Consider the following 13528-nt stretch of genomic DNA (forward strand, 5'->3'; position numbering starts at 1 on the left):
ACTCACTGCTCATGTTACAGCAAACGGATTTGACCACGAGAAGTGCAGGAACATGGCATGTGCTGTGCACTTCTTTGTTGCAGCTTGGGTGTTTGAGGCCTCAGTTGAAGTCTGGGTAAATCTCAATCTACCAAACTCAGTTTTCGGACGTTTTAAGTATTTACATTGGTGCCTCTCTAGAATTTGCTTTGTTTTCAGAATGTATATCATATATACCAGAAATCAGGAAATCTTCATAGCCCCAAGTGTCTGCTGTTCACAGATGGTGAGGAAGTGTCAGGTTTCCTTTCCCCTTCCATATACCAGCAGACTTCCTTGCTTAGTGGAGAGAGGGAAAGCTAGAAGAAGGAACAGTAAATAAGCATAAGTTTTCACACTGCATGGAGCTAATGGCATGCATTCCCTCACTGTTTCCTCTTTCCTTGCCTTTAGGCTAACAGGGAGGAGCATCTATCTGCTAGGCTTGCTGGGCGGTTCATTTCTTCTGTTGAGATTGCACCCTTTGTTTCCCAGAACAAGCACTTGCCGGGTCTTTTCAGCTGCAGCAGTTTTTAAAAGCTAGGTTGTTAAATGGGGAATTACATGGCTCGAGGGTACTGGCCTCTGCCCATGCAGCTGTCTGTAGGTCTTGGTTGCACTGGGTATGCTCTCATGAGTAATGGGATTTCTAGACAGACCTATTCATTTTGACTTACCTTCTCAATCTTTTGCTTTCTGAAACTTGATTGTGTTTTATTTTATATGGCTTCCCATGTGACCGAGTTGGAGCTCCTGCTGTCCATAATTGACACTTAGAAATATCTGAAGAGTGAGTGTTGAGAGGATGAGGCCATCCTCTTTTTGATGGTGCCCAGTGACAGGACAAGGGGCAGCAGGTGCAACCTGGAACCCAGAAAGTTCCATCTGCACATTAGAAAGAGCTTCTTTGCTCTTGAGGGTGGCAGAGCCCTGGGCCAGTACCTGTCTGGATGCTTTCCTGTGCAAACTGCTGTAGGGATCTGCTTTAGCAGGGGGTTGAGCTACATGACCTCCTATCCAGAGTTCCTTTCCACCCCCGTGATTCTGTAAATTTGTATTTTACCCATTGCCCAAAGTCTGTATATAATTCTCTTTTGTAGCCAGCTGCTTTAGGAACTGTCATAAAGGGAAGAAAAAAGTCAGTAGCTCTGAAAAGTGCTCAAGGTCGGTTTCAGTCATGTGAATGCTTGGAAGATAGCATGGCACTGCACGTTTCTAGTTTTTTTTTCTTGTGCTTCGTGGTGATCTATTTTATTGTCTCCATGCTGTTAACAAGTAATACTATAACTCTTCATAAGAACTCTGTATTTTTTTCTTTTTAGTGGGAGGCCTGAAGCTTATAAGCTGGTACTGTGTGACAGTATTTTTGAGAGAAAGTGATACAAGATTGAGAAGGTGGATTGGGTGAAATCTTCCCAGCTTAAGCTTTATTGATAAAAAAGCAGGAGATACCTATTTTGAAATGTGATTCGCTGCATAAGTCATGTATAATTTGTGAATAATTTAATATATCAATGCATTTATTATTCTGCTCTTCATATTATCTTGATTGTCTTATTTTGGATGTTTTCTAAGAGATGCTTCAGGACATGAGAACCCTCTGTAGAAGTGTGCATAGCCGTTCACTACTGATTTTTACTTAGAGGGTACTTGTTATGGTTGAAGCTCGTGCTGCTGACTCCCACCCAGATAAGAGTTTTTCAAACCACTTCAGAGAATGTTGCTAGTTGGATTGCATAAATGTACGCTTTGAGCTTCTGAGGCAAATGTGAAGTGGTTGTGTTGGCCTAGTCTGTGCTCAGCAGGGAGCTGTGTGTGAATCCCTGCTGGAGCTGGGTGCGTCTGTCTGTGCCAGCTGGCCAGCAGCACTGGGGAGCGGAGCAGTGTTTAACAACAGGAGCTGTCGCAGTTTCCTGATGTTGGGATGTGATCTTGCACTTAGGGCAGTGCTAGTATCTGTAACAAACCCCCTGAGTTACTGTTATTTTATTCCTGCCAATCACAGGTCTTTTGTTACTATTGAAGACTCTGCTGTGGTAGTTACATCTGACAGTATTTCAGAGAGTTTGGAGTTACTCCAAATGCAGAAATAGAAAAGTTTACAATTGCCTGGTACTAAAATTTCTGCGTGCCACTCACTTTCTCCAGCTTCGGGTTTCTCCAGTTTCAGGGTCAGCTCTTAACGCTTTGGCACCAGTGTGTGCAACTTGGGACCGAGCTGGTGGTTGTTTCTGGCTGGCTGTGTCTGAATGTAAGATAGGGCAGGGAATTACACGCCAGGTAGTGGTGTAAAACGTGGAGTTGAAAATATCGTCATGTATCCCTTCTTTTTCTATGAAACTTGTAGCAGATGGTGAAATGTTAGAGGTGAGGTTCCTGAAATTCCAACTGCTTTGCGGAAGCATTCGCTTCTGGCTCAGGCACTGCAGTATGGAGCAGATATGCCTGACTGGAGCAGTGCTAGGCAGCGTGCCAGCTGCAGGTCCCTGCCTGTGTGACTAGCCCTGCCCAGCTCCAGTGACAACACAGCACACATCCCCTGCCTCCTTGCTCTTTCCTTGCACAGGAACAGTGCGAGGAGGCAACTCAAGGGGCTGCATTTCCAGCAGCTGCTACTGGAAAGCTCTGCTTGGGAAATAAGCTTGCTTCTTTTCCCTGTAGAAAGCCCTGTCTGAGGGCTGGCAGGAGCTCTCCTCTCCCTTCCCTCCCTTTACTGCAAGGAGAAGGATCCCAAGTGCTGATGGTTGGGCCGCTCACCCACGGAAGCTGCTAGAAACAGGAGCAGATCGGTTTAATTATGATGAGAAATGAAAATGTGTTTGCTATCACTTAGTACTTTTGAGATACAGTTCCTTCTTTGTGTTAGAGTGAAGTGCAAGGTCAGAAAGTTGTGAGGATGGAAGGAACTGTCTCAGTGGTGAGAAAGTACGGGGAAACCTCTGCTGGAAGCTGCAGACAGGGTAGGTTGATCCTAAAGCTGGAGGCAAATATTTATGATGTGGAAAAGGAAATGGGGAATGTGTATCACATAATTCTGTGCCCGTAGAGAGAAGTGTGGGGCTAGAGAGTAGAAGCAACCCAAAGACTGGAGAGATGTATCTATCAGTCACTACTAAAATGGGACACAGCACCTGGAGATCATTGGGGTCTTGTATATTACAGTGATTGTAAGAAAGCACCCCATATGCTGAGGTGATAGGATTACTTGTCTGCTCCAAAGAGAACTAGGATCTGGGGAGAGACATCTGTTCTGGAGATTAAAATCCAATTATCAATCTTATTTTGTGAGGAGCTCTTTCAAGAACTGATGACGAATCCTTGAGACCCTCTTGTTGACAGTGCTAACTTGAACTTAGCAGAATTTTAGATTTTCTTAAGAGAATTTCTATTGACAACTGATAGAAATAAGTATAGACTTCTGGCCAGGTTAAGAACTTAAGATACCTAAAATGCTTTTTCAAGTAGCATACCAAAGCAGTTTTATGCAAATACTCTTTTCCAAGCGATGTTATTAGTTGGTCTTTGTCAAAAGGAAAACATGCTTCCTCCTTTTCTCAGAGCCTCTCGTTGAGCTCACAACCTTCACAGATACAAATTGTGTAGTAGGTTGCTCTGCAATTGGTCGTTCCTTTCTATTTCTGTAGAAACTACAACAGATAAATAGAGCACAATAACACTATTTGATAGAGCAAATTCTCAGCTACAAAACACTATTTTTAAACGTGGTCACCACCATTAGCTCTGCTCTTCTGTCAGCAATGCTGTGCTCATCTGTGCCAGCAGAGGTGACCCACTGTTGCCACTGCTGAAACCCATCGCCAGTGCCTCACTGTGCTCAGAGCCACTGTTTGGATCTCCATAGTTGATGAATGTCACTGGGTGCCATATTTTCTCTGTGGCTGGATTCAGTGACAGACCTTTGCTTCATGCACACTCTCATGCTATGCAGAATTTTAAGAAAATCCTATAGTCAGTAATGAGAATATTTCATTTTAGAATAGGATTCAGATTTTTCAGGCTTCTTAAGCATTTATGATAGTCTAGTAATATTATGCTACAGTGCTTACCTAGCTGATTTTAATGCCCTTTTCCAAATTCCTTATCAATTGGCATTTAACAGAGCCTGAAGTACTGCAGGGTACAGCTTTCAGTTCCAAGGGCGGTGTGGAGAAAGGAAATGTTAAAACCCTGGTTACACCTGTGAGTAGCTAAGCAAGCTTTGAAGTTACCTTTAAGAAACAATTATTTTCTCCCTTGTTTCCTGAATTTGAGCATTTCAAGCATTTGTTTTTTAACTATCTGAAAACCAAGCTCCGTTTACAGCATGCTATTCAGCAGATGTCCAGAAGCCTTTAAATGTGACAGCTTAAAATTAGACAAGCATTTACAAACACAAGATGCATACAAATCAGTTATGTTAGAACTGCATTGTCACAAATAAATAGAATTTGAGTACGAGAGCTTTATACGGTCTGCACATTTGTTTTGCTTTCAGTAGCAATCTAACATATTCTTAGAGTACTGTTGATGTCCATTAAACATTTCTCTACATCAGTTAAAGATTCCTATGGAATATGAATTTCTGGGGTGTTGGTACCCTTATTTCAATTGGAGTTTTCTAAGTAGAATTATCAAATGATCATTTATGTCTGTCTTATGTCATTATGATGTTAATTTATGTAATTATTTTACTTGTAAACTACATTTTTCCATTTCTGCATCTTTAACCATCACGATCTTCATTCTGTCACTCCATAAACGATGAAATCCTACAGTAATCTGCCTCCTTGAATGTAAACCAGTTTTTCCTAGAACCCTCTGATCTTCAGTGTGGAGATCACTGTCTCCATTGGTGCTTGTGTTGTGCTTAAGTCATGTCTTGTTCTGTGGACCATTTGCTGGTTTAGTGTCCTGATTTTCTTCTTCTAAGCCCATTTTATGCTTGCTCTTAGCAAAAGATTGCTGTAGAAAACTTGTAACAAATGATAGTTGTTCACTTCAATGATTTTTCTCATTTTGTGTATTTTATTACATTTGAAGGTATTAGGGTATGAAAACGTCTTTTCAACTGTACTCCTTTACCACGTTAGGATCTGAATGAATACAAACAATTTGTCGCATAAATGGATACTGAGAATAAGGCATTGTGTGCTATAGACTCTGTGGCCAAATGCAGCACCGTATGAATCCTTGATTTTCATTTCTTGTTGCCTAGCAAAGGTATAAAACAGCAATTAACAAGCAGTCTTAGAGACTTCACTGTATGGAGCATATGTTTCTCCACCCTTTAAGTTGGCAGTATGCAGTCTGTGTATGTGTCCCTTGTGGGAAAATTATCTCTTGGGTTCCACTTCTCTTTCTCAAAGGGAGAGAGATGTCTGAAATGTATGCTTTTTGTCAGTTTACAAGCCAACCTTTGAAGCTTTTCTGTTAGCTGTTACTGTCTCTTCTGAGAGAAGAGTGCAGAAGAGGTCATAAAATATTTCATGCTCTTACATAAACTGAGAGATTCTTTCTCCCATAAAGCCTGTTCCATTTCTTTCCCTCTGTGTGCCTGGAATGCATGCACTCAGGTCACTGCGTCATGGAAGTCTATTATACTTGTGTTGTTTTTAAAGTGATTTCTGATTGAAACTGGACAGAGTTGGCATCTTGTTGATGTGAAGGCTAGCAGGTGTGATGGCCAAGAGCACCCTGATGATAGCACTGCACCTAAGTGAAATACTCAGATGTCTTGTGGAAAGCGCAGTTTTCCAATTAAATTCTAATTGCAGATACATAAAATTTCTGCAGTTAATTCAGGGATGCAACGCCTGGGGCCTCTTTGAGCTGGGAGAGGTGTCTTATTTGCCTGCTGTTTCACCTAGACTTCTCAGGGCTCTAAAAGCAAAATGTTAGGTTACCCATATCCAGCCTTAGTGACCTAATGGCACAGACCTGATAACCTTGGCTGTACCACCAGCTCTACACAGCCATAAGCCTCAGCTGAGCCACAGCTGATGCCAGCTCTGGTTTGGACACATTAACTCACATTGTATGTGGAGGTGTGCTGAACAGATCTGATGCTCTGCTTCATTGCTGACCCCTTTATAGCAGTTTCAGGTATGCATCATAGGTTTAAAAAGTATCCAATGAAGTGGAATCTGGCATGAATCTCTCAGTCCTCTAAAAAAGTCAGTGTGTGCATTCTTCGTAGGCAAATCTATTGAATCTGTCCATATTGTTTCTGTTTTTTATTGTTTAGATTTTGTTTCTGTCCAAGTCTCTGTCCATCACTAGGGTTTTTAGTGTACCTGCATTGAGACTTTTTAAGCAAAAAGCTGTGAGAATATGGGATGACCTCTCCTTCCCACCCTTCCATCCCCAAATGCTCTATTTATCTGATGGCTCTACTGGAAAAATATTTTAGCATACACTGTCCATATGCTGTCTTGTGACTTGAATGATAAATTGGATGCTTTATGTCTTATACACAAAGTTTGAAATTAGTATTAAAAGACAGCAGTGTGTTATCTTACAGATGTTTTGAATTCAGCAAGTTTATGTAGAACAGTCTTGCTGAGAAACACCAGAGTTTGTGGTCTTTCTTTAAACAGAAGTAATTGGCAGGAGTGTATGTCTTTATACACAAGCATTACTATCCATGGTTTCTTTTATTCTAACATCTTATTGCCGTTTTAAATTAAAGCTGGGTGAAGAAATCTGGTTAATCTTGATTGTCAGTATTACTTGTTTGTGGAGGAGGAGGAGAATGGAGTGTCAATTAAACATTTCATAAACATCCATACTTCTCGGGGTTAGCAGTAATATTTACTGTCACGGACTTAATGCTGCTTGTCTTTTTTTTATGTAAGTTGCTTCTTGTCTTAAATTTTGAGGACCATTTACAAGTACATTGGGTCCAAGTATTTTAACATTATCATGTTTTTACAGCTTCATCAGCCTCTGTGTGAGAAGCAATGAGCAGAAATTGCTGACCATCTTCATGCTCCTGCAAAACTAATTCTGGTCCCTGTTAGTGGACTCAGTTATGCACAGTCTTGAGATGAGGGGACTTTCCTTGTACGTGTACAGTGTTATTTCTATTTCCAGCATTTTTGTGTTGCTTTCTTGAGTAAATACTGCATACAGCAATATGAAGAGTTATGAAATTAAAGTACCAAAATACACTGTAATGTCCTAGGGTCCCATTTGGAATGTCTGTACCTTGAGTAATTGAGGGCTGCCTCCCAAAGGCTGGCACATACTGAACTTCGGTTAGGCAAGATACTTTCGAAGCACGATAGTTGGCGTATGAGTGGGAATTGAAGTGTTCAGCAGATTTCTTCCCCTACTGACAGCAATTGTGTTCTGGCAGCTTCACAGTTAATGGGACAAATGCATTATCACTTTCCCCATTAATAATAGAAATCTGGAATCTGCATCCTGCCTTTCTTCACGTACGTGATTCTTCAGAATTGCTAGAAAGTGGAACAAAATGTCAAATTTCAGGCGGGCACGATTATCTGATATAGCTTAATCATGTTTTAATGAAAGATACTGTGTAGATACTTTGCGTAAGAATCTTGAAAGTCTGCCAGTTTCTGCATTTAGAACTACTTTAATATTTAAAGCCTAAAACTTTTGGTGTTGTGGATCTTTGAAGCTAGACTTCATAAGACTAGTCACAAGTCAATCAGTGCATTGGGAGCAGTGAAACCTTTTGACTTTGTTCTGGGAGCTGTATTTTCAGAGCTGGGCACAACCAGGCGCTTTCTGAGGATACTTTCCATGAGAGGTGGGCACAAAGGAGGCCGAGCTGAGTGGGGGCAAAGCACTGAGTGGAAGTACGTTCACTTAGAAAGTTGAAAGACTTAAATTCTCAGTGGTGTAGAAATGATGAAACTTGGAGGTGGGGGCACAGCTGGAGTGGATGCCAGAGTTGATTCTGGCTAAGCTGTAATGACCAAGTGAAAAGGAGGCAAAGGGAAGTTACCCCTGAGACTTCTCATCGCTGACCTGAATGCTTCCTCATTGCCTCCCAGTGTCTTACCTCTCACCTAAGCTTGACATCAAAAATTTGCAAGAGATGGCTTTTCTGAGAGCTGACTCAAGTCAGTCAGCTTTATGTTAGAAGGGAGTGCATTTTAGCTAAGTGATAAACTATACCCCTTGATGAAACAACAAAGTTTGTTTGTTTGTTTTTGATGTGCAGCACAAGGAGTTGCAGAAGAAGGAATGATAATTGAGATGCAGGTGGAGATGCTCCTGCTTCTTCACTTCAGGGTACCTCCCCTTCCTCCCTCATTTAATCTCTCTACTGTATTGCTATCACTGTTGTATTAATAGCCTTTTTTCTTTCCTGTCTATTGTTCTGGGGTGATTTGAGTTCTTTCTCTGCTTCAGCCAATATAAGGCTACACTGTAACCTCATGTGAAGTTTATGGGAGCAGACTTCATGCATGGTGGGAAAGGAAGCCAGCTCCTATCACTGTGGTTGCCAGCACCTGAGCTAACTTAAGAATTTTTCATGCCTGTTGCTAAGTTAATTGGGCCTGTTCAGCTAAACTGTTTGGCATCTTTGAAACTTCTGAGTGTCTATAATCCATCAAATAACGAGTTACGGCAAACAGGAATATCTTAAACTTAAGAACTTAAGTGGACTTTTTTTTTTCCTTTGCTTCACTTTAGATACAAAACACTGTGTGTATTAATATTTAAAAGGTAGAACATTAAATTAAAAATGTGACTTCAGAGTTTCTGTGTGCAGATTTATATTGAAGTACAACACTGAGTCTTTCAGCTGTCAGTAGAAAGTTAAGGTACATTTTAAGCCATTCATATTGTTCAGATGCAATGTATGGCACTTCATTTAACAACAATTTAAAGAATCCAGTTATCAGGGAAAGCCTATTAAATCTTAAATTGATGGTGCTTTTTAGAACTATGTTGCTACATGCTGAAATGCTACTATTATTTATAAGATGGTTTGGGACTGATGAATGGTAATATGGGGAAGTGCTGCATACGTTAGCAACGAAGGAAGATAGCAAGCTATTACTGTTGAAGAAATAAATATATTTCTTATAATCAAACAAGAATTTACACTAATAGGCATGTTACAACTCCTCTCAACCCCCATGTAAAGAGAAAATTAGAGGTGTACAACTGGCAAGAAGGAAACAGGATATGGTACAGTAAAAGCCACTGTGCATTTTACTTTTTTTCAACAATGGACGTGTGTATTAAAATACTGATTTTCCACTTTAAATTCCAGGATTTTTCTTTTTTTCTGTAGAATATAAGTCCTTTTCATCTTATACTTGTTTTCTCTTGTCCTGCTTTTGACTTTGTTTCCTGGGAGCTATAATGAGAGGTCTCAGACAAGGCCAGTTTTCCTTTTCTGTCCTTGATTAACTCTGTGTATTTCTGACGGACATTCCTGGCAGTTGCAACCAAGAATATTTTCATGATTTCAGTGTCTGGAAAATGTACTGATGGTTTGTCACTCTTATATCGTGTTAAATGAGTCATACAACAATTTAGGTTGTAAGGAACTTCTGGAGGGCATCTGGTCCAGACCGTGCTTAACTGCTGCATGTGTGTGGAAGGCTTGGCAATGCTCTGGGCAGTGTGGGTGACATAACCAGCCTTTGATTTTCTGTTCACTGCCATGTAAGGTTTTTGCAACCAGTCATTCAATTCTTTTTTGTATTATTTTTTCCATTCTACAGTCCTGTCTGAGGAACATTTCAAAGAAGAAAACTTCTCAGACGTGTCATCTTATTCCTGCAGATGTGAAAAACAGCATATGTTTGCACATGGGCCTTCTGTGAGAAGCATCTTTCATTTATTATAGGGAATTTTTCATTTTGTAATATTTGATACAGTTGTAAAATCTTTCCTTTAATTCTTTACAGGCCAGGAACAAAATTTGGATGAAGCAGTCTACCTAAGTCGCCGTCATGAGCAGAAGCAAGCGTGACAACAATTTCTACAGCGTTGAAATTGGAGATTCTACATTTACTGTATTGAAACGGTATCAGAACTTAAAACCAATAGGATCAGGAGCACAAGGAATAGTATGGTAAGGTTTCTTCAAAGTATAAACATACTTCTGGGTTCCATTAATAGGATTTTTGGAGTGCCTTAACAGTTACACATTATGTGAAAAACAGCACTGGTGATCATTAGCCATCAGCAGTGGGATTTACTGTTCTTTTTGACCTACATCCCTTCCTTAAATTCATCCAGGTGTCCTGAGTCCCATATATTAATGGGGAAAAACCTGGATAAAGGAACTAATCCTGATCCTAAGCCATGCTGCTTACAGTGAAAGAAAAGCCAAAAATACTCTTTATGTAATATTTGATGCTTCTACATGCTTTGTCGTCTTAAAATAGTTTGCTCGAGACCTATTTCACTTAGTTCCATAGTAGTGCCTCATGCCAGTTAGTAAGCACTTGTGGTGCAGGCTGTCAGTGTAATATGTAAATACTTGTGTAAATAAAGGCAGCTCCAGTAAATGTCTTGATAATTTAACTTGAATGAGAGAAGATTTTGACTGGAGTCTGTTTGTACAGAACAGACTGCGAAGGCTTGAGATGTTGTCACTGCTCTTCTGGTTTCAGTTATAAGTGATTGACTATTTCTCAAATTTACTGCCTGTCCCAGAGTCGAAATTCAAAAACTTATCAGGCAATCACTGCAGCATCACTCTGCAGTTGTGCTTATGGTAAATGAAGCTGTTTGAGTTAAAATACTCTGATTGCCCTGAAATGAACTGGAGCACTTGTATAGTTAAAATTTGTCCATGTGTGAAGGAGATAGTGTAATTCTTGTGATTTGGATTGTGTTGGTTTTGTCTGTTTGTTTTCATCGATCCAACTTAATTTGGAAGAATATAGAATCATAGAATCACTAAGGCTGTAAAGGACCTGTAAGGTAATCCAGTCCAGCCATCCACCTATCACCAGTAGTTCCCACTAGGCCATGTCCCTCCGTACAACATGTAAACAGTTCTTGAACACCTCCAGGGGTGGTGACTCCACCACCTCCCTGGGCAGCCCATTCCAGAACCTGACCGCTGTTTTGGAGAAGTTTTTCCTAACATCCAACCTGAATCTCCCCTGGTGCAACTGTAGGCCATTCCCACTAGTCCCGAAGTAGGTATGAAGTAGATGGCCTAAAGGCTCAGCCATATCTTAGCACTGAAATGGACTCTAAGGCTACATTTATGTTGTGGGGATTAAGAAGTTTGTCATTTTTTCCTGATCTTCTCTTTGCTTCTCTTTTGTAATGGATGGAATATCTTACAGGTAGATGGAGGAAATATATATTAAAAAAAAAAAGTTATCAGTATATATTCTTCCAATTTCTTCTTTTTTTCCCTTGTGACTATACAGTTATGATGCTAAAAAAATAATTATCATTCAACTCTACATACTGTGTATACAACATTTTTTCAGTTGTATTTGGTAAACTCTGACCATTTGCTGGCAGATGTTCTTCATTAGTTTTGTATACCATTCTCAGTAGGAGACAATAAAATGACATTTTTCCCTGCTGAGGCTTTTTTACTAGCCAACAAATATTTCCTGAATCTGCACAGTAGTTAGCTGCTGTATTGCTTCTTGCAGAAAACAAAATCCCTGCCTTCCTGTCATGGAAATGCATATAGGAGTTATCCCCAGTAACAATCCTCATTGGTTAAACAGCCTCTGTTACTGAATCATATAACAATCTTGGCATATATCTGCAAACAAAATTTTATTCTTGCTTGAAGACATCAAGATGTTTGGGCTTTCCTAGCATTTAGGGTTTTTTTTTCTGTTTTATCCTCATGTCAGTGCTCTCATTGCCATGAGGATATTAAACATCTGCATACCGCATCATAAATGAGAGCGTGGGACCTATGTATAACCTGCTTTTCCTCTCTTCTTCTCCCTGCCTGTCAGTGAGAAGATTATACATAAAACTGATGTGGGTTTTGTGTTTAAAATGCTTTGAATCTTTTCAGGCAGTCTGTTCTTCAGTGCTAACAAATGGCAAGAGATCAGTACCTTTAGGCAGATATTCTAGGAAACAGGTCCTGCCATTTTTAGTGGTGATTGTTGTGTGTTAGGACTATGAGTTTGGGAAAATCTTTCACAATTTTATATTGCATAGCATACATGAACACCTTGCTGTTACCCTGAAGCTGATTAATACGGGAAGCTTTGTTGATATGCAGGCTTGGTACATAGTATCTGGAAAAGTGGAAACTGCTTCAGCTTAATTGGGCCTAACAGTGATATGAAATAATGTTATTTTTAATTACAGTGCAGCTTACGATGCCATCCTTGAGCGAAACGTTGCAATCAAGAAACTAAGTCGACCATTTCAGAATCAAACCCATGCTAAAAGAGCCTACAGAGAGCTTGTTCTTATGAAGTGTGTTAATCACAAAAATGTAAGTGGAGTGTTCTGCTTTAAATATTAAAGTATCAACTAGGTGGTTGTTCTTTGTAAACATTTTAAAGACAATTTCGGAGATGAAAATATTTATAGATTATAGTGGTTTTCAGAGCCTGGCTGTATGTCCATGTTAATTACAAAAGGGTCTGAGAAGAGCTGTCACAGGCTAGTTTTAATACCTGTCCAGTCTTCAAGCTCCTCCTTCAGACTCAGGAATGGATATGGTGTTACATTGCTGCATTCTACAGACAGCTGGCAAATGAGAATACTCTGAGTGGTAATTGCATTCTTGTTTCTGTTCCTGCTGTTAAACAAGTAGGAGGAAAAAGCCTGCAATAGTTTTCATTTCTTTCTTCATTTTGTAATGCATGAATGAGTTAGGAATCTTACGCTGTGATAGCAGGAACTGTCTGATTCTTGAGGAGCTGAGGAGCAGAGCTGATTAGAGAAAGGGGGAGAAAAAGTAATAAATTTATCAGACCTGGACTACAGAAAGCTAGTATTAGCTGTTTTCTATCTTAAATGACAGCTGTATGCCATCTTCCTCACTTTCTCAATCTCCCTTCAGCTAGATAGATTTCTACCTGGCTTTTAGGCAAGGAAGACTCATTGAAAACTGAACTTCTGAGACATAAGTGGTTTATATGTGGACTCTCTTAAGGAAACGAGCTAATAGTATAATATGTGTGATGGTAAACTATTGCAACCCTGCTATTGCAGTCCCATCCATTCGTAGCAACTGGAAAATATTCTATAATTGCCATCTTTGTCTTTGGATGGATTTCTTGCTTCACTTCTGTCTATGGCAAAGTGGTATCTCTTTGGTAGTTTCTCTCCTGTCACTTTTTCATTTTACTTTTCATCATACATAATAAGAATGCTAATTAATTTTCTTCAAATTTGAAGTAGGGAGCAAGGAAAGACTGACTGGTTTCTTCAGGGTTTAAGCTTTGGAGATATCTTTTAATCCACACCAAATGTTTTTAGATTGTATGATTTTTGGAGGAAGAATGCTTCTCACAAAATCATTAGCATCTATTATAGCATTTAGGCATGGTTGACACTGAGCATCTGG

General features: G+C 39.9%; 1 protein-coding gene across 3 annotated transcripts in view; it reads left to right on the forward strand.

The window, feature by feature from the left end:
• Positions 1 to 13528, forward strand: part of MAPK8 (mitogen-activated protein kinase 8) — a 41629-nt gene that overhangs the window by 10434 nt on the left and 17667 nt on the right. For all 3 annotated transcript variants that reach the window (XM_065746211.1, XM_065746210.1, XM_065746213.1), the window contains exons 2-3: positions 9918 to 10084; positions 12319 to 12448. In XM_065746211.1, the coding sequence (XP_065602283.1) occupies positions 9963 to 10084; positions 12319 to 12448 (252 nt within the window). In that variant the 5' untranslated portion in view covers positions 9918 to 9962. The remainder of the gene's footprint in view (positions 1 to 9917; positions 10085 to 12318; positions 12449 to 13528) is intronic.

Source organism: Cyrtonyx montezumae, unplaced genomic scaffold, assembly GCF_038088225.1.
Source record: "Cyrtonyx montezumae isolate F1298 unplaced genomic scaffold, pur_monq_1.0 scaffold_4, whole genome shotgun sequence".
In the NCBI taxonomy this organism is placed as follows: domain Eukaryota; kingdom Metazoa; phylum Chordata; class Aves; order Galliformes; family Odontophoridae; genus Cyrtonyx; species Cyrtonyx montezumae.